The sequence below is a fragment of the Rattus norvegicus genome, chromosome 5, assembly GCF_036323735.1.
Source record: "Rattus norvegicus strain BN/NHsdMcwi chromosome 5, GRCr8, whole genome shotgun sequence".
NCBI lineage: Eukaryota > Metazoa > Chordata > Mammalia > Rodentia > Muridae > Rattus > Rattus norvegicus.
In genome coordinates this window covers 67,264,983-67,287,525 of record NC_086023.1, presented here as the reverse complement: position 1 = coordinate 67,287,525, position 22,543 = coordinate 67,264,983, and the positions used below count along the sequence as shown (strand labels likewise).

Genomic DNA, 22,543 nt, shown 5'->3' with positions numbered 1-22,543 from the left:
GGTGAGAGGGCTGCACAGGTGAGCACATGCAGCAGACCTCACAACCTAAGTTCAATCTTGGAACCCACTGACAGACGAAGGAGAGAACAGTTGTCCTCCCACCTCCATACACACCCCACAGCTCATACACACACACACACACACACACACACACACACACACACACACACACACACACACACACACACACGCCTAATTTTGAAGAAGGAAAGTAGGCTGAGGCTTAGCTCAATGGAAGAGCATTTTGGGTAGTAGTAAAGTAGAAAAGGGGTGTAGTTATATGTTTGTAGCAATTATCATCAGTCTCTCTTGGTGGCAATCTGATCAGCAGTGAGCACATTTGCAATGTGAGTATTTCTGGACATGTAACTCTGTTTAGAGCCACTCCTCCTCCACATATTTCCACGGCTTCTTCAACTTTTCTAGTTTTTAGAAAGTTCTCAACCCTCAAAACTATTTATTAAGTAAGTGTTACTGTGGTGACAAAGCAGGCTGCACCAAGACACTTACCTTTAAGTCTTTCTGGGCCCTCATGCTAGTTTTACCAATCTTTCATTCATGAAATTGACATTTGTTGCATATCTAACAGAGACACAACAGTAGGCTATAAACCAAGCCTGTAGTGGCAATAGCACAGGGATATAAGTACTGAGTCAGATCAGAAAGATAGGTATTAGAACCCTGGTCTGGAGACTTGCTGTTCGTGCTTATACAGTTTACTTTGCATAGAATCTGTCCCTGCTGCCACCACTGCTACTGTCGCATCATGAGGAGAGCTTTGATGGAACCTGTGGTACAGGCATGAACTGACAAGTTCAGTCAGTATTATCTGACAAGACTATGCCATAGGTGAGTCTGATGTCCCACCAAAGTGTAGGACAGGCATGAAATCCTGACTCGTGGAAATGGTAGTTAGGGGTTCTGAGGCTGAAGCCTGAGGAGGAGAGAAAACCAGAGGCAGAATGGAGTGTGGTGCCCAAAGTGTGTAACTCAAGGAGAACAATGTGTGCAGAGCCTTAAAGCTGAAAGATGTGCAGTCTGACTGATGCACAGAGACGTGAGGAAGAAAGCAGAGGCTGAGGCTCACAGTCTAAGGTGAGATCACTACAGGGCATTGCAAAACTTTCCCAAGAGCTGTGTCTTTCTCATATGATCTAGCGAACTGTGAAGGGGAGCTAGAGACTACTGGGAAGTTGGAAGGTGCCATAATCAGGCCATAGCCACATTGTGAAGAACACATCAAGGATGGAGTTGATAGGAGAGAAAGCTGTAGTGAAAAGCCAGTTGGGAGGCTTTAACAACATATCCAGTGCAAAATGACAATCTTCAGCCTCAGAGAGCCAACAGTGGAGATGCAGGATTCCAGAAGCTCTGCTCAGTCTACTTTTAAGCTCAAAACACCTGCCATCATAAAATATTTTTTAAAATTATACTTTATTTATTGTGTGTACACATGCATTTATCTGTGCCATGGTGCACATGTGAAAGTCAGAGGACAACTTAACAGAATAGGAGATGGGTCTCTCCTATATGATCAGACTCAGGTCTGGGTGGCAAGAGCATTTACTAGTCCCAGTGACTAGTTTAAACACACAGTTCGACGTTATGTGTTCTTTTTACCAAGGATGAAAATGTGGATGGCACAGACCATGATTCCCAAAGAGCTTACATTCTAGGGGAACCAGACATAAAAGAGGGGTAGACCATACTAGAGACAATAGAGTTCAGAGGGAATTCTAAGTCAGCTTGAGATAGCAGGTTAAAGGTGGAATCTAAGTGCTAGAGGGAGAAAGCAGCATAAGCAAGCGCCTCACGAGAGTAGAACACAGCTGAGCTACAACCAGCAGCCGGGAGTTAGCAGAGCATGAATCATGAGACACAGAAGGAGAAGAGCAAAAGGCACTGGAGATGAAGTGGGGCCTTTCTGACCAGAAAAAGACTTCATGTGGCAGACAAGAGAAGGCTTTGAAGGATTTTACAAGTGAAGTGACACGGCTGTGAACTGACCTACTCATGAGTCAGTCATAATGAATTATCAATGGTCATATATTAATTACCATTTACTTTCAAGTCCTTTTGGTTTTCCCAGCCAAGCCTAGAAACCAATGATATTTTATAAAAAGTGTGATTAGTTTATTTTCAAAATTAATGAATACTTTATTCTTAAGAAAAAAATTTGCTGTGTACAGATCCCCCTGGGAGAGTGTTGGACTTCCTAGAATGCTGACACACCTGACAGCACAGGTGAGACCACCACTTCTGTTTGGAGGGACCCACCCAGAGCCCTCAGGACACAGGAAACAAGGACCAGTGTGGGATAGAATACTTCCCATTTGCCTCTGTGCCTGGAGTCGACTCTGTGCTCCAGCTCTCTGTACGCAAACCCGGCCAAGAGAGAACTGGTCTCCCAGGAGTCCTGACACACACACTTACAGGAAGGTCAAGCCACTGTCAAAGGCAGCAAGACCAGCTAACACCAGAGACAACGAGATGGTGAAAGGCAAGTGCAAGAACTTAAGCAACAGAAAACAAAGCTACTTGGCATCTTCAAAACCCAGGTCTCGCACCACAGCAAGCCCTGGATACCCCAACAAACTGGAAAAGCAAGATTCTGATTTAAAAATCACATCTCAGCATGATGTTAGAGGACTTTAGGAAGGACATAAATAACTCCCTTAAAAGAAATACAGGAGAACACAGATAAATAAGTAGAAGCCCTTAAAGAGAAAGCACAAAAATCCCTTAAAGAATTACAGGAAAACACAACCAAACAGATGAAGGAATTGAACAAAACCATCAGGATCTAAAAATGGAAATAGAAACAATAAAAAAAAAAATCACCAAGACAGACAACTCTGGAAATAGAAAACCTAGGAAAAAGATCAGGAATCATGATGCAAGCATTATCAACAGAATACAGGAGATAAAGGAATCTCAGGGGCAGAAGATACACAGAAAACACTGAGACAAATGTCAAAGAAAATGAAAAAAAAAAAAAAGCAAAAGGCTCCTAACCCAAAACATCCAGGAAATCCAGGACACAATGAGAAGACCAAACCTAAGGAAAATAGGTAGAGAAGAGAGTGAAGACTCCCAACTTAAAGGGCCAGTAAATATCTTCAACAAAATTATAGAAGAAAACTTCCCTAACCTAAAGGAAGAGATGTCCATAAACATAAAAGAAGCCTACAGAACTCCAAATAGATTGGACTAAAAAGACAATCCTCTCGTCACATAATAGTCAAAACACCAAATGCACTAAAGAAACAAACAAACAAAAATACTAAAAGCAGTAAGGGAAAAAGGTCAAGTAACATATAAAGAAAGACCTATCAGAATTACACCAGACTTCTCACCAGAGACTGTGAAAGCCAGAAGATCCTGGGCAGATGGCATACAGACCCTAAGAGAACACAAATGCCAGCCCAGGTTACTATATCCAGCAAAACTCAATTAATATAGATGGAGAAACCAAGATAGTCCATGACAGAACCAAATTTACACAATATCTTTCCACAAATCCATCCCTAAAAAGGATAATAGATGGAAAACTCTAACACAAGGCAGAAACTACACCCTAGAAAAAGCAAGAAAGAAATCTTTTTGCAACAAAACCAAAAGAAGATACCAAAGAAACAGAAATCCACCTCTAACAACAAAAATAACAGCAAGCAACAATCACTTTTCCTTAATATCTTTTAATATCAATGGACTCAATTCCCCAATAAAAAGACATAGATCAACAGATTGGATACATTAAACAGGACCCAGCATTTTGCTGCATACAGGAAACACACCTCAGTGAGAAAAACAGACACTTCCTCAGAATAAAAGTCTGAAAAACAACTTTCCAAGCAAATGGTACCAAGAAACAAGCTGGAGTAGCCATTCTAATATCAAATAAAATCGACTTTCAACCAAAAGTTATAAAAAAAAAAATAGGGCAGATGGCATACAGACCCTAAGAGAACACAAATGCCAGCCCAGGCTACTATATCCAGCAAAATTCAATTAATATAGATGGAGAAACCAAGACAGTCCATGACAGAACCAAATTTACACAATATCTTTCCACAAATCCATCCAAAATAGGGCATCATACTCATCAAAGGGAAACTCTAGCAAGATGAACTCTCTCAATTCTGAATATCTATGCTCCAAATGCAAGGGCACTCACATTCATAAAAGAAACTTTACTAAAGCTCAAAGCACACATTGCACCTCACACAATAATAGTGGGAGATTTCAACACCCCACTCTCATCAGTGGACAGATCATAGACACAGAAACTAAACAGAAACACAGTGAAACTAACAGAAGTTGTGAACCAAATGATTTTAACAGATAGCTATAGAACATTTCATCACAAAACAAAAGAACACACGTTCTTCTCAGCACCTCATGGTACCTTCTCCAAAATTGACCATATAATTGGTCACAAAACAGGCCTCAAAAGATACAAGAAGGTTGAAATAATCCCATGCATCCTATCAGATCAACATGGACTAAGGCTGGTCTTCAAGAACAACAAAATGACAGAAAGCCGCATACCCATGGAAGCTGAACAACCTGGTCAAGGAAGAAATAAAGAAAGAAATTAAGGACTTTTTAGAATTTAATGATAATGATAATGATACCCAGCTGTGCCTCCAAAAAGAAAGTGGAGAGAGCACACGCGAGCAGCTTGACAAACACCTGAAAGCTCTAGAACAAAAAGAAGCAAATTCACTCAAGAGGACTAGACCTCAGGAAATAATCAAACTCAAGGCTGAAATCAACCAAGTAGAAACAAATAGAATTATACAAAGAATCGATAGAACCAGAAACTGGTTCTTTGAGAAAATCAACAAGATAGATAAATCCTTAGCCAGACTAACCAGAGGGCACAAATTAACAATATCAAAAATGAAAAGGGAGACATAACAACAGAATCTGAGAAAATCCAAAAAATAATCATATCCTACTACAAAAGCCTAGACTCAACAAAACATGAAAATCTGGATGAAATGGACAATTTTCTAGACAGATACCAGGTACCAAAGTTAAATCAGGATCAGATAAACCATCTAAACAGTCCCATAACTCCTAAAGAAATAAAAGCAGTCATTAAAAATCTCCCAACCAAAAAAAGCCCAGAACCAGATGGTTTTAGTACTGAATTCTATCAGACCTTCATAGAAGACCCAATACCAATACTGTCCAAACTATCCCACACAATAGAAACAGGAGCACTACCCAATTTGTTCATACAAAGGACCAACAAAAAAAGAGAACTTCAGCCCAATTTCCCTTATGAATATTGATGCAAAAATACTCAATAATAAATTCTCACAAACTGAATCCAAGAACACATCAAAACAATCATCCATCATTATCAAGTAGGCTTCATCCCAGGCATGCAGGGATGGTACAATATACGGAAATCCATCAATGTAATCCATTATATAAACAAACTCAAGGAAAAATACCACATGATCATTTTATTAGATGTTGAGAAAGCATTTGACAAAATTCAACACCCCTTCATGATAAAAGGATTCCTGGAAAGATCAGGAATTCAAGGCCTATAGCTGAACATAGTAAAAGCAATATACAGCAAACCAGTAGCCAACATCAAACTAAATGGAGAGAAACTTGAAGAAACCTCACTAAAATCAGGGAATAGACAAGGCTGCCTGCTCTCTCCCTAAGTATACAATATAGTACTTAAAAAAAGTCCTAGACAAAGCAATTAGACAACAAAAAGAGGTCAAAGGGATACAAATTGGAAAGGAAGAAGTCAAAATATCACTATTTGCAGATGATGTAATAGTATATTAAAGTGATCCCAAAAGTTCCACCAGAGAACTCCTAACCTGATAAACAACTTCAGCAGAGTGGCTGGGTATAAAATTAACCCAAACAAATCAGTAGCCTTCCTCTACTCAAAGGATAAACAGGCTGAGAAAGAATGTTGAACATTCTTCACAAGTCCCAAATAATATAAAATACCTTGGGGTGACTATAACCAAGCAAGTGAAAGATGTGTATGACAAAACCTTCAAGTCTCACAAGAATGAAATTGAAGAAGATCTCAGAAAATGGAAATATCTCCCATGGTCATGGGTTCGTAAGATTAATATAGAAAAAATGGCCATCTTGTCGAAAGCAATCTACAGATTCAATGCAATCCCCATCAAAATCCCAAGTCATTTCTTCACAGAGTTAGATTGCAGAGCAATCTGCAAATCTATTTGGAATAACAAAACACCTAGGATAGCAAAATATGATAGAACTTCTGGGGCAATCACCATCCCTGACCTCAAGAAGTATTACAGAGCAATAGTAATAAAAACTATATGGTACAGAGACAGGAAGGTAGATCAATGGAATAGAACTGAAGACCCAGAATGAACCCACACACCTATGGTCACTTGATCTTTGACAAAGGAGCTAAATCCATCCAGTGGAAAAAAGATAGCATTTTCAACAAATGGTGATGGTTCAACTGGAGGTCAACATGTAGAAAAATGTAAATTGATCTATTCTTATCGCCCTGTACAAAGTTCAAGTCCAAGTGGATCTAGGACCTCCACAAACTAATAGAAGAAAACTTGGGGAAGAGCCTCGAACACATAGGCACTAGGGAAAATTTCCTGAACAAAACAGGAATGGCTTATGCTCTAAGACCAACAATTGACAAATGGGACCTCATAAAATTGCAAAGCTTCTGTAAGGGAAAGGACACTGTCATTAGGACACAATGGCAACCAACAGATTGGAAAAAGATATTCACCAACTCTATAGCTGATAGAGGGCTAATATCCAAAACATTTAAAGAACTTAAGAAGTTAGACTCCAGAGAGTCAAATAACCCTATTAAAAAATGGGGTACAGAGCTAAGCAAATAATTCTTAGCTGAGGAATATTGAATGGCTGAGAAGCACCTAAAGAAATATTCAACATCCTTAGTCATCAGGGAAATGCAAATCAAAGCAACCCTGAGATTCCACCTCATACCAGTCAGAATGGCTAAGATCAAAAACTCAGGTGACAGCAGATGCTGGCAAGGATGTGGAGAAAGAGGAACACTCCTCCATTGTTGGTGGGATTGCAAGCTGGTACAACCACTCTGGAAATCAGTCTGGAGGTTCCTCAGAAAATTGGACATTGAACTACCTAAGGACCCAGCTATACCTCTCTTGGGCATATACCCAAAAGATGCCCCAACATATAACAAAGACACATGCTCCACTATGTTCATAGCAGCCTTATTTATAATAGCCAGAAGCTGGAAAGAACCCAGATGTCCTTCAACAGAGAAATGGATACAGAAAATGTGGTACATCTACACAATGGAATATTACTCAGCTATCAAAAACAACGACTTTATGAAATTCATAGGCAAATGGATGGAACTAGAAAATATCCTGAGTGAGGTAACCCAATCACAAAAGAACACACATGGTGTGCACTCACTGGTAAGTGGATATTAGCCCAAAAGCTTGAGCTAGCCAAGATGCAATCCACAAACCACATGAAGCTCAAGAAGAAGGACGACCAAAGTGTGGATGCTTCAGACGTTCTTAGAAGGGGGGACAAAAATACTCACAGGAGGGGAATATAAAGACAAAGTGTGGAGCAGAGACTGAAGGAGAGGCCAGCCAGAGACTGCCCCACTTGGGGATCCAGCCCATATACAGACACCAAACCCAGACAATAGTGCTGATGCCAAGAAGTGCATGCTGACAGGAGCCTGATACAGCTGTCTCCTGAGAGGCTCTGCCAGAGCCTGACAGATACAGAGACTGATGCATGCAGTTAACCATTGAACTGAGAATGAGGTCCCCAATGGAGGAGTTAGAGAAAGAACTGAATTAGCTGAAGGGTTTGCAACTCCATAAGAAAAACAACAATATCAACCAACCACACCCTCCAGAGCTCCCAGAGAGTAAACCACTATCCCAAGAGAACACAGGGAGGGCCCCATGGCTCCATCCGCACATGTAGCAGAGGATGGCCTTGTTGGGCATCAGTGGGAGGAGAGGCCCTTGGTCCTGTGAAGGCTCGATGCCCCAGGGTAGGGGAATGCCAGGGCAGGGAGGCGGGAGGGAGTGGGTGGGTGAGGGAGGAAGCACCCTCATAGAAGCAGGGGAATGAGGGATGCCATAGCGGGTTTCTGGAGGGGAAACTAGGAGGGATAACATTCAAAATGTAAATTAAAAAATATCCAAAAAAAGAAAGAACTCACTTAAACTAATCAGGAAGGGCACAGTCAGCTGAACAAAAGACTCCATGAAGACTTACCAGAATTCATACTATTTTTCAATTCTAAACTTGATATTTGAATATATATAGAGATATAGATATTTTTATTTTGAGATTATAGAAGTGTCACATTGCCTAGAAAGGCTCGGGTTTTTCATAATATGCCTTTTAAATAATATTTGTATTTATTTTATGGCAACAACATAATTTTGTTTAAAGACTTACTTATTGTATGTATATGAATACACTGTCACTGTCTTCAGACTGACCAGAAGAAGGCATCAGATCTCATAACAAATGTTGTGAGCCACCATGTGGTTGTTGGGAATTGAACTCAGGACCTCTGGAATAACAGTCAGTGCTCTTAACTGCTAAGCCTCTCTCCAGCCCACAATATTATATCTTAATCATACCCAATCAAGGCCCCTTCTACTCTGTTTGGAATCTTCAATACTTTCCTTCCCACCTTCTGGTCTTAGTGCCATCTGTATGCATGTGGGTGTCTACATTTTGTATCTTAAAGAACAAAATCATCAGACAGAGTACATTTTATATCATTATAGTAAAGAGCCAATCTTTCCACATGTTTAATTTTTTTTTAAATTTTAACCTCAATCAAGATAAATGAATCAACCTATGACCTTTCTTTCACTAAATTCCATGTAACTTCTTGATCTGTGTCAGTTGGGATATAAGCAGAACTCTGTAATTGTGACACACTAAAGACTTTAAGCTATAACCTAGAGAAGATTCAAATGAAGTAGGTACAAAATAAGGAAAGATTATAATATAAAATGCATTATCTAAAACAAGTAGAGATGAGAAGTATCTGACATTTTAAAGAAATGATAGATTTCTGTCAGAACAAAAAAATGATTAGGTCATTTCCCTCTCATTTGAAAACAAGCTATGTATGTGTCTTAGTTACAGCAAAGACGTCCTTTCTCTTCCATGGAAAACCTGTTGTTAATTTACAACTCAGAGAACACAAATCAACTCAGGGCATGACTGTCACGAATGAACTTGTAATTTCTACAACTTCTGCAATTCACTTATTTCAGCTCATACCTTAGTATTTATCCTTTGACTATGACCGCTTACAAACATGTACAGGCATGTGCGTGTGTGTGTGTGCGTGTGTGTGTTAAAACCTTATGGCTGGCTATACATTTAAATAAACTTTAAGACATTAACTCCCTCTGACAGAAGTGATAAATAAGCTATGTAACAATATTCTGCCCACCCCCTTTTTTGACCTTGTAAACAGCAAAATAGAGTTCTACCAGGAAGTACAGCCTAATGGATATGAAATCTCTACTAAGCTTCATGACAGTAGTAGGGTTTCACTACAAAACTAAATAAATTCAAAAGCATTCCTTAAACCTTTTAAGTTTTGACACCTTAAAAATGAAATTAATTTACTGATCATCATTTAACATAAACCAATCTATCAAAATAAAATGACTTGTAATTCACATCTTAATGCAGAAGACGATATTTAGATTATAGTCAACAGGAGATGTAGCTTCTAAATACTATCAGACAAAACCAGTGCTGTGTTCCACAGCCATTCAGTGCATGCTGACCCCAGTGGTGAAAATCTAGTATCGCATCGAATTCTACACTCAGGTCTCAGATTCTCAGCAACTTTAAGAGTGAGATCTTTTCTTTTGAGGGTATTTGTTGAAAATGGACTAACATTCCCTTCCTGCTGTGCCACTTAAATCCATGTTCTGGATGTGGGGATGGGAAGACAAACTGAGGCTGGGGAGATGCGCTGCCCCACGCTGAATGGCCTGAGCCTCCATTCTGAATGCAAATCAGATGGACAGGCTCATCTGTCCTCTTGGTGGGGAGCACAAGGGGGACAGCAAAGTCGACATGTGAGACACAAGGGAGCTTAACCATAGCTGACAGGCCTGGCAGAGACCGGCTATGAGAACTCTCAGAATCTGGACAAAAGAAACAGCAAACCCACAGCTCCCCTGATCTTCCTTTCCTCACCTCCTAGTAAACCTAAGAGGCCTACTCTTCTCTACTCATTGTTTTCTAGCCTTAGGTGGAAACTGTTTTGTACTTTTTATCTCACTCATGGAAATGTGGCAGGCTTACTCCTGAATCTGTTTCCAACCAATGCATTTAGAATCAGATTCATAAAGAATTTGAAGACATGTAACCTCCATGCAAATCACACACATTTCTACCTACAGACTGTCACTACTATGATAGGTATTCAAACAAAAACAAGGAGAAACTGGAGCACACAGGACAAAACCAGGCAGTGACAGACCGGAGTCCAGAGCTAGCAGGCAGCCACAGGACATGCCCAATCCTGCTCCTCCTCAGAAGGCGGTGAAGGTCATGCCTGTGCTCCTCTCACCATTCTCCTTTGTTAGGCTGCATTTAAGACAGCTGAGCAGTGGCTCACTGCTTGGCATGGACAGCGGACTTGGGGCGAGGCAGTGAGCAGTCTGTTTGCTCCGTGTCAGCTACACCTCAGGTGTGTGCCTCAGTCACAGCAGCACTGTCTGATATTCCATGAGGTTTGACAATCAATATGGCTGAGAGTTAATTTCACATGCTGCTTCTTGCCCCATCCCCTGTCTCTGTCCTAATTGTTTTCATTTCTTTAATAAACATGCTTCCTCCAATTCTGCCAGGTCTTGAGTTTCACAGCATCCTTCCGACTATGGCAAAGGGTAAGTGACCAGGTTAACTCCCCAGAATATATACTCAAGTGCACAGGCCACAAATAGTTGTACTTGGGTAAATATACACAATGCGATGGTAAAATGCAGATTAAAGCAGTATTACACTACTATTATGAGAGACGTCCTGGAAGAAGTACGGTGTTTTGCTTCAGATGCAAACACTAGTGATGAGCCACTGGAAGCTAAATAACAGGAGGCTGACGCCAACTCCGCTTTCCAGAAAACACTGTGATCTATCGTCATGGTTACTGTTGTCAGCACTGTTGTCCTAAGGTCTCCATACAGAAGCCAGCCCATCACACATGGGCAGAGAAGGCCCAGAGAGCAGCAGCTCTTGTTCCACAGCAGGAGCAACCTCCTCTGTACCGATATGGCGGTGACAACATAGAACTGTGAAAAGAGCAATGACAAACTACCAAAAAGCATGGCCCCCAAACACCCCCTAAGGGCTGAGCACTAACAGTTTAGCTTTATCTATGCAGAGAAGTGACTGAAGCACTTTTTAATTTATTTTATTTTAATTTTGGTTTGGTCTGGTTTATAAGAAAAGGCTGTGTAGCCCAGAATGGCCTTCAAGTCCCAATTGCTCACCCTAGCCCAACTTCCCAAGGGCTGGGATTGCACATATCCATGCCCAGCTCCATTGCGACACATCTGAAATGACAACGTTGTCCATGTCATGTGTCTACTTATTTGTTTATGTTCTTAACACCTCTATGAACAGTTCACTGTGTGCAAAGCACTATGCAAGGTACAAAACTACAGAAAAGGTTACCCAAAACTCTGCTAGGCAACCTAACGGTTTCTGCATCCCCTTGCAAAGTACTGAATCACTAGCAGTGAACACGTACACATTCTAATTTAGAGATACGGAATGGTAACCAGAGTGGGCTGGTGGATAAAACAGGAAACCTGGCCAGCCACAGTTCCCTTAAGTTCTCACTTTAATTTCTAATTGATTTGTAGCCCATATTTTTCATCAGAATTAAAAGCCTCTTTAAACATATAAAATATAATGAGATGTAATAAATTAAAAGAGATAAACAATTACAACAGAAAAGGAAGCAAGTGCAGCAGTTACAAAATAAAGCTGACACACTTTTTAAATTTAATTTTTGATGATTAAAAATTTGGCTTTAAGCTTCCTAGGAGATAACTCAATTACAGAAATTTTATTAGTTATTCTACTCACTACTTATAAGATTTAATCTAAATCAAACCTCCCAACCAAACAAAAAAAACAGCTACTTTGAAGTACTATGATGCCACTTTTTTTGTGCATAAAAGATACTAGCATGTATTGCCAAGTATTATCAAATGCACCCTTAGAAATGACATAACTATGTTTCTTAGAATATTACTTCACAAAAGTTGACAGCATGAACACACCACAGATTTCTCATGTCATTAGGAGAGAAACCCAACAGTGAAGTTAGAGCCTGATGAGAACAGCTCCTGCCTGCACTGCAGAGGAGAGACATGCACACTGCACAAGGACAGCTACCAGACAGCCTGCCCTGCACTGCAGAGCAGAAAGGTGCACACTGCACACAAGGACAACATTATCTTCAGGAGTAACTTAAACTTCTCTTTTCAATACAAGCAAGCAGGTACTTGAAGCCACAAAGTTCCAATCTACACAATCTTGTCTTGTAAAATTTCCAGGGTACATATGTCTGGTCTGTTTGGAGTTGGCCTGGCAAGGCTACAAGGATTTACAAGGGCCTCTCTCTCCATTACCCCTGAGGAGGTGAGCTTTCGCTAACTATCAAGTAGGGTCATAGTAAGATGTATGTTACCATCAATGGTTGTGGATCTGGTCAGAGAAGGCTGTAGTAAAGCTTCTTCATTCTTGACTTGTTTCTTGAGTTCTTCCACAGATTCCAAGTGGAGCTGGAGAAACTCGGCTGTGGCGGCTGCTGCTGCTTCCTTCATAGGATCTATCATTCGCTTCAAAAGGATCAGATCATCTTTGTGCACTTTTAAGCAAAGCTTCTCCATTTCTCGGATATTGGAGCGCAGTTGCTATAAATGAAAAAGAGAAATATTATAGTACTATCTCTCAACATAAGACCTATTTAATCATGAATAGAAATGATTACGAGTTGTCTACTGCAGGGACACACAGTTTTTCAATTTCCCATCTCTCTCTGTTGACTAGCCTAGAATTCATGAACTTAAATCTTAAACTTTAGGATTATGTAGTAACACTGCCTTTATTACATGTGACTACTACACAATAAAGGCTGTACAACTGGCATTTGTCTTGTGGGGCATATATAAAATATTCTAAGGAAACAAATGATCTGCACTGTTAAAGCACAAATATATTCTATAATTTCTAATGAAAGCATATATTTCCAAATGAGTAGAGTAAAAATGACAATGAAACAAGAACCAACAGAGCAGAAGAAAAACACGTGACAGAACTTGGCTCAGCAGATAAGAGCACTGCTCTTCTACAAGACCCAAGTTCAATCCTCGGCACCCACATGGCAGCTCACAGCTGTCTAGACTCCAGTTCCAGGGGATCTGATGACCTCTCCTGGCCTCCCTGGGCAAACGTGGTGTATAGCCACACATCCTATATATAAAATTAAAAAAAATAAAATACTAATAAAGAAGTATATAATAGAACAAAAGATATAATCATCAATTATATTAAATATTATTTAAGCAAATATTTTCACATAGGATAAACAAAGATACATTTAAAACATAAAACAAAATGACTCAAACTAAGAGTAAAAAAAAAAAAAGAAGAAAAAAGAAAGAAAACACATAAAACCTAACATCCCTCTCCCAAGAACAACTTGCTACAGGAACATTAATGCCAGATAGACAGACTTTAAAGTTAGCCCATCACCAGAAATAGAGAATTACTTTATATTAAGAGTCTTTTCAGAAATATATAACAACACAGACAGACTACATATAATACAAAAATGGACACAAGCACAGCTGTGTCCCTCCTATATGTGTATGTGTGAGCAAGCAAGTTTGGATGTGTGTGGGTGCATGTGTGTGCTGATGTTTATGTGGCATCGAGTGTCTTCCTTGCTTGTTCCTCACTTTATTGTTTGAGCCATGGCCTCTGATTAAACCTGGCATGCACGGATTCCAGCTATTCCAGCCAGATGGCTTGTTCTAGGCAATCCCTGTCTCTGTCTTCCAAGTACTAGAATGACAGGTGGTCATCATGCCTGCCTGTCTTACGTGAGTTCTTGGTAACTATGGTGGTTTCAATGCTTGGTGTAGGGAGTGGCACTATTAGGAGGTGTGGCCTTGTGCATGTCACTGTGGAGGTAGGCTCTGAGTCCAGTGTCTTTCTTGCCTGCCTGGATGCTGCCATGCGGCCATGCTCTCACCTTGATGATAATTGACTAAACCCCTGAACCTGTAAGACAGCCCCAATTAAATGTTGCCCTTTATTATAAGAGTAGCCTTGCATGGTGTCTCTTTCCAGCAACAGAAACATAGTATGTAAACTTTGCTTCTAATGCTTAGGTGATAAATGTTTTTATGCACTATCTCCCCAGCCCAAAAATGTTAAAGAAATCCATGATCATAATGAAAGGTCTTAAGAGCTGCAGTAGTTAATAGAGCAAGTGGCAAGGGGGTGTTAAGTATAGAGTTTGAACAATAAGATTAATAACAGTTTGTTCTAAGCTGCTTAGAACAAACAAAATATGCTAGAAAGCAAACAATATTAAAGCAACTTTCACAAATTTCAAAAACACTGATATATACAACATACATTCTGAGCATAGTAAAGCTAAATTTGAACTCAATAATGGAAATACACACAAATGCGCACGCACGCACACGCATGCACGCATGCACATATACATGTCTACAAGAAAAATAAGATAGTTCTAAGTGGTCTGTAAGTAAAGAAAGAAATCAAATGAAAATTAAAATCCTATGGTCTGAATGCAAAGAAAAGTAATACATGTTAAAACTTATAATGTTCTGTAAAACAAGAGTTAGGAATATACTCCTCCAAATACACACATATCAGAGGATCAAGTGTGCAGTTTGACTACTCTGCTTTATGCTCCTAGTGGGTTGCACTTCCAGCTACCTGCCCTCCAGTTCTTTGAATCCATGAATGAAAGACACACATACACATTAGTTTATTCCTGAAATGCCTTGGCTACTCAAAGATAAGGCAGTTTTCATCCTCCCGCGGCTAGCATACTTCTCCCCCTGGTACTCCTGGCTCAACTCCTTCTAAATCTACCTTTAACTTTGCTGCCCTTACCTTCTGTGAGGAACACTGGTCTCTGCTGCCCAGGACACTTCTGTGCAGCCTTTCCGTGGGCTGCTTTCCCTTCCTAACTAAGTTTCAGAAGATCTTCCCTCTGCAGTTCTAAATCTGATCCAGCTCCCTCCACTGCCAGTCAGTGATTCTCTTCTCTCCTCCCCTGAGTCCTTGCCTGTTCAAATCTAAGGGTCCTTCCCAAACTCCCTTTGCCCAGACATTGACCACTGGCATCTTTATTGATCAATCAAAAATATACTGGGGACAAAGTTCTTCAGCGTTTGGATACAAAGATTTCTGATTAAATCAAAACATTAGAACCAATCCCCAACAAGATAGAGGGGTTAGGCAGTCCCTAAGGGCTACAATGACTTTCAGCTGGGTAGACTCCTGTGAATAAAAATGGTCACCATAGGCTCATATATTAGAATGCTTAGTCATCAGGGAGTGGCACTGCTTGAGAAGGATTAGGAGGTGTGGCCTTGTTGGAGTAGGCATGGCTTTTTGTGGGGAAGTGTGTCACTTAAGATAGGTTTTGAGGTTTCAAAAACCTGAGGGCTCTGATCTGGCTACCTGAGGATCAGGTTGTAAAACTCTCAACCTTTCCAGCACCAAGACTGTCTACATTTTGTATGCTTCCCACAGTGATGATAATAGACTAAAACCTCTGAAACTGTAAGCAAACCCTGATTAAATGCCTTCTCTTATAAAAGTTTCCTTTGTCATGATGTCTCTTCACAGCAAAAGAACACTAAGACAGCTCCCTTTTCTTTTTCTTCTCTTCAGTCTTTCTTTCAGATGCTTACCAAAGCTCTCAGACTTCTAAATTCCCTAACACTCTGCATTCCCCCAACCCGTAAGAAACCAACTGCAGATCCCCAGGCTGGCTTATCTCTCCACACTAAGCCTCCCATTCATTCAGCTGACACAGAGAGCTTTCTCTGGGATTTCTTTTTACATTCATTTGAAAAACAAGAAAAGAAAGGCCAGAAATTAGCAAGCTAAATAATCATTTCAGAATCCTAGAAAATACAATGGCAAATATAAAAAGGAGAAAATTACAAAGATGTGAATAAACTTAAGGAGAGAGATCCAGGTATGTCACAAATTAAGAAAGTCAAAATTGGGGTTGGGGATTTAGCTCAGTGGTAGAGCGCTTGCCTAGCAAGCACAAGGCCCTGGGTTCGGCCCCCAGCTCCAAAAAAAAGAAAAGAAAAAAAAAAAAAGAAAGTCAAAATTATTTTTGGAAAGAGTAATAAAATTGATAAACCTCACAAAAGTAGTTTTAAAAATAGATACAAAAACTAAAATCATAATGAAGGGGGTATCAATATAATCTTAAAGAATTAAAATGATAACGAGAAATTATGAATAAATTGGGCATGGTGGCATACCCCTTTAATCCCAGCACTGGAGAGACAGAGGCAGAAGCAAAGGCAGGTAGATCTCTAAATTCAAGTCCAGCCTGGTCTGCAGAGAGAGTTTCAAAAGAGAGAGGGCTACACAGAATCCCCATCTTCAAAACAAAACAAAACAAACAAAACAAAAATCAAATAGAAACAAAACAACAACAAGAAAAAAGGAAATTATGAATAGATTTATGCCAACAGATTAGAAGAGTTGGATGAAATGAATAAATTTCCATAAAACTATAATTCAGCAAACTGATAAAATCAAAACCTAAATGGTCATGTAAATATTAATTTTTTTTGAGATAGGGTCTCAACCAGCCCAGGATAGCCTCAAATTTGCTATATAGCTGAGGGTGGACTTGAGCTTCTGGACCCTCCTGCACGCAGAGATTATAAGCACTGGACAGTATGCCCAACTACGATGAAATAAAATAAAGGTATATTTTTTGAAACTCTTCTGCCTCACCCTTCCCCATGTTAAACAACAAGCAACCAAACTGTTTTTAAACAACAAACCAAAACCAGCAGGAACTGTCATTGGTCAGTTTTACCAAACATTTGTAAGAAATTACACAAATCCCTCATGGGAGTGGTCAAAGGCTACTTACTGCCTTGATACCAAAACTCAACAAGGAAAGAAAATATCCACAGCAAACTCGTGCATTCTCACAAACAAGGTACAGAATGTCTCAGGAAATGTGGCAATTTAAATCTGGCAGAACATAATACAGCAACAATTAGTACTGAACAGACCCACTTCAAGACAGGATTCGAAGACACTGCTATAGGCAACAGAAGTGCATTGCAAGCCAGGCACAAAGACACAGTCTGCTTAGTTCAGTCTCCACAGAGCTCTGAAACAGGCTGAGTTAGAGGCAGCCTGAAGGACTCATTTGGAGGCAAAGTTACACAGAGAAGATAGGAAGTACCTGCCATGAATGCCGGGAGGGATGCCTCTAGTAGGACGGTGCTGGTAACTGATGAGGCTGCAGAGCCTTTGAATGCTCACAGCCATCTGTTGTGGTACATGAGTTCCTAAGTGTAGTTGTTTAGTAGATTCGTGCTGTGAGTGTTCTACAGTACATACACCAGTATTCAGAGTTCACTGTTTTTAGAAAAGAGATTTACACTGATGGAGTGATAACTCCCTAAAGACTGACACGGTTGAACCACCAGTATAGGAATGGATACAGTGGCGCTCTGACTGAGTTAGTGGCCTAGGAATCTTTCCTCATTCAATGGGTTTAGGAAACAATGGAAACGTCTGTGGGATGGATTCTGACATATCAACATACAACCATGTGGTAGGAATATGCTCTGTGAGAGGGCACACATCAGTGTGGACTGACTGACAGTCGGCTGGCTCCAGAGGAGAGGAATATTGTAGTTAGTGAGTCTCAGGCAAAGTTAATTTTATCAGCTTTGAAGAATTTATGCCACAGCATAAACTCTACTATGATAAGATTTTTTTTCTTTTAAAGAAACTCGTTCATCTTGTAAAAGGTGAATCTATGATACTACAAAAGCTAATAAATCTCACCTGAGAAGTGAGATCCAAGGAATCAAGTATGACTGGGTACAGTGTGGAAGGAGCAGACACTTACCAGAAAGGGAGCGGGGAGGGAGCAAACTCAGGGGGACCCAAAAGAGCGGTGTGAAACAAGGAGAGTCATACAGAGAGCCAGAATGAGCGGAGGCTGGTGAAAAAGTTAAGAACAATAAAAGGATATAAAAATACATGTATGCAAGAACAGGAGAGAAGGCTCAGGCCCACTGTTTGGGGCAGATGGTGTGACGCTAACAGATGATACGGAGCGCAGAGCCACATAGCTCCTGTTTGCTTTTTATTCTGTATTAAGGAAAACTTCAAAATTAAAAGGGGGTAAGAAACACCCAGAGGAAATGTGTGTCACTGCAGAGATCTGAATAGGCTTCACAAAGGAGTCCTTGGTGTCCTTGAGAAACAGTGTTAGGGAACTAGGACATACTAAACCGAGGCCCTCTTGGTCTGCACTTCATCAGCAGCGGGACTTATCTTTTCCATACTTAACCGCACTGTACAGAACATGTGTAGACGCTGGGTGCAAACACTGGGCCAAAGGACATAGCAGCATCTGTCCTTCCTTGAGGAAGACAGCATGAGGCCTTAGATGTAACCCACCCCTTCCAAGCAAATGCCAACAAGGACAGAGGTCAAAGAACCAGAGGTTAGATTAAGCTCATAAATATTTTAAAGCAAAAATCAAGTTAAAGTCTTCTGAACTCACAATAAGCTCACATAACTTCCTTTCTATCACCTCCAGTTAAGAAGTTGCTTCTTGCCTTCCTGCCCTGATTTACTATCTCCCCTGCTCTCCATGCTGATTTTCATCCTCTAAAATGTTGTCCACTTTTCTTGTGTTCATAATGTTTGCCACATTATATCTTTTCTATTGATGCTTTCCTTGCCCAAACACCCTTTATAAAAATAAAAAAGTGGACCCAGTGTCCCCCCGGCTCCCAGTAAGACCATGAAAGTCACACTCTGTGTCCCTGCCTGGCTTTACTCTTGTGCATCTGCTGCTTACAGACCTGGGTAGACTTCCTACAGGCACCATCCTTCCACATGAGCTCTGAAATGTACTGAACCTGAATCTCTAAGTCAGCTGTCTGTGGAGAAGTGGAGCTGAGGACATTTCTATGAAGACTTAAACAGCAACCATTTCAAGTACCTTCATTTTCTTATAAAAACCAGTCACAAAAATCTTCCTTAGTGCTAGATGTCCTTGCTCCAGAGAAGAAAGGAAGCCTATTCTACTTTGTTTTCAAAACTGTAGTGACTGGCTGGCTTGTCCGGCTGTCCAAGGACAGCAGAGTTCTGAGACTCAAGCACTGGGGAGAAAAGAAGCCTGTACCCCTGGAGATGCCCAGAGCTACGGCTAGAGAGGGTTCAGTAGAAAACAGACCAGAACCTCACGTGAAGAACCCATACAAGGCTGGGGAAAGAACCATCCCAGCCACACAGCACTGAAAGGCACTCAGAAAGGCTGAGTCCCAAGAAGAGGAGAAATGGAGAAAGCAGACTGAGCATTGCTCTAGGTAGCCTCCAATTAGTGAATCACTAAAGCAGGACCTAACATCACCACACTGGTTCTAAGTAAATAGTAACTTAGTGGCAGTCCAGAACAAAATTACCACAATATTATAGTATCATAGAAACAGAGCAGTTAACAAGACCAAACATCATCAAACAGATGCAGAAACAGAAAAGGAGCCATAGGGGGGAGAGTAATTACAGATCCAAAATAGACCTGATTGACATGGCTGCTAACGCAGTAGAAAGGGATAGCACACTATTACAACTGTGTTTCACATGTTTGAAAAATTAAGAAGCAATAAGGAAAGTACTTAAAAAAAAACACCCAAGTGAAAACTTCCTTGGGTGTGAGATGAGAACACACCAGTGGACAGATGAGCCACTACTGCCAGGGACAATGAACAAAATGGACACGGAAAAAAGGAGCAATGTTTTACAGAGTACCACTCAGCTGTGCAGTGACATTCAAGCAAATGCACGTGTATCTGGAGTTCTTGGAGAAGGGAGGGAAGGGGACAGCAAAACAAGGGAATAATGGCAGGAAAACAATTCCCAAATCAAGGCAACAGTGAACTGAGAGGTCAAAGCTCAGCTAACTGAAAGCACAGGGCAGTGAAGAAATGTGTGACAAAAGCAAAGTCGTCAGAGCAGTGAGAGGCAGAGAGTTCTCACAGGAGCCCACGGGAGAGGACAGTCATGTCTTCCAAGCACAAAAAAGAAGACAGGCTGCAGAAGTCTACACATGGTGAAGTCTCTATCCGGAAAAAGAAAGAAAGAAAGAAAAGAAACAGTAAAACAATTCATCCAATTAGGACTCCAAGCATGTTAGATCTTTAAAGGAAAAGGAAAGACGGATCCATACAAAGGCATTTACTAGAAACGTATCAGAACGGAACTAACATGGACACTCCACAGGTTTCTACCCCACCACCACGTCACTTTAAGTGGCAACTAAGTGTTCTGGGGCACAGTGAGGGGAGAGTGAACTGAGTAGAAGAGAGCAGCAGCACAGACAGGCGAGGCAGAAGCACAAGCATGCCCAAGGTTCCTTGCTTTGTTTGGTTGGTTCTTTTGGGGGACAGGGTTTCTCTGTGCAGATTTGGCTGCCCTGGAACTCTGTAGATCAGACAAAGATCCACCCCCCTCTGCCTCCTGCTTGCTGGGATTAAAGGCAAGTAGTAGCAAGGCCTGGATTGCCTAAGCTTCTTAAACATACAAAGTCATGTAATATCACTTGAAAAAATAGCAGTATATGAATACAGTAAGCTAGTTCAACTACTAAAGCCAGCAAGACAAGGAAGAAGAATGCAAACGAAGAAGATCCACCTAACTGAAGGGGAAACGGCTGTGTGTAGAGATGTGTGTCTGTGCCTCAGCAGTAGGGAGGGTAAGGAAGGAGGATCAGGAATTAGGGGCCATCCCCAGCAACACAGCCAGATCTGTCTCAAAACAAAACCAAACGAGAAAAGCACATTATCAACTATTCTTTGGACAAATGAATAAGGTTACAAGACATATTACAAACATTCTAGGGTAGCTAGAATTAAAAATTCCACCCTGATAAACTATTTACAAGGACATGAAAACTAGGGGGGAATAAAATAGAACAACTGTTTTGAAAATCAGGTGGCAGCTTCTTTAAGAGTTAAGTAATGACTGTGCAATGATTCTGTTTCTAGGTTATTTACCCAAGCAAAGCAAATCCTTTGTCCTTACCAAATGTTCCTAGCAGCTTTATTTATAACAGACAAAACAATAACCAAATGTCCACTAACAGGTGATCAGATAACCATGCTATATTCATATAATAAGATGCTATTCAGTAATAAAAAGAAATTAAATATGGATACATAGACCAAGAGGGATAAACCAGAATATTCAGAGTAAAAGAAACTGGATTTTATGTTGTATGATTATGTTTTATCATATATTATATAGGTTATATAAAATTTTAAGGGAAATATCCTCTAATGGATAGCATCAGAAAACCAGTTAGTGGGCCAGGAAAGAGAACAGAAGGATGAGGCAGAGAGAGACTAAGAAGGCACAGGGCTTCAGAGTGCAGAGAAGCCATTTGGAGTGATCAAGTATGCATGTCCTTATTGGGTTAGCTTTACCATTGATAGACACGGGACAAACATATATGAAAGATTAGATACTTGAAATATCTATGTTATGGCTGTTAATACCACAAGAAAATGATTTGAGGAAGAGCAGGTGAAATATAAAAATAATTACTTATATACAGTTATACTTAGTTCAGGCAAAAGATTTCATTCAGATGAAGTGGGAGATAGGAAGTGGGAAGGAAGAAGGGTGCAGTGAACCTCACCAGAACTAACAGCTTGCTTGAAAAAAGAAGAGGGACTGTAACCAATATGAGGATTTGACATGGATGACTGGTAAAGCATGGTGTTTTGCTTTTGTTTTTGTTTTTTTCTTTTTTCTTTTCCTCTTATTGGATATTTCTTTATTTACATTTCAAATGGTATACCCTTCCCTGGTTTACCCTCTGGAAACTTCCCATCCCATCCCCTAACCCCTGCCTTCATCCACTCACCCACTCTCTCCCGCCTCCCTGCCCTGACATTCCCCTACACTGTGGCATCGGAGCCTTCACAGGACCAAGGGCCTCTCCTACCACTGATGCCCGACAAGGCCATCCTCTACTACATATGCAGCTGGAGCCATAGGTCCCTCCATGTGTACTCTTTGGTTGGTGGTTTAGTCCCTGGGAGTTTCTGGGGTGTCTGGTTGGTTGATAATGTTGTTCTTCCTATGGGGTTGCAAACCCCCTCAGCTACCTCAGTCCTTTCTCTAACTCCTCCATTGG

General features: G+C 40.6%; 1 protein-coding gene across 10 annotated transcripts in view; it reads right to left on the bottom strand.

Annotated features, from left to right (window-relative positions):
• Stx17 (syntaxin 17) overlaps positions 1 to 22,543 on the bottom strand; it is a 60,556-nt gene that overhangs the window by 14,703 nt on the left and 23,310 nt on the right. For 8 of the 10 annotated variants that reach the window (XR_005504369.2, XR_005504370.2, XM_039109285.2 and 5 more), the window contains exon 5: positions 12,758 to 12,983. Coding sequence is in view for 8 of the 10 variants with exons in the window: in XM_039109285.2 (XP_038965213.1) it covers positions 12,758 to 12,983 (226 nt within the window). In the remaining 2 variants the exon portion in view is untranslated. Of the gene's footprint in view, positions 1 to 11,455; positions 11,613 to 12,757; positions 12,984 to 22,543 lie in introns of those variants that run through there. The other 2 variants (XM_063287173.1, XM_063287174.1) reach the window with 1 other exon arrangement.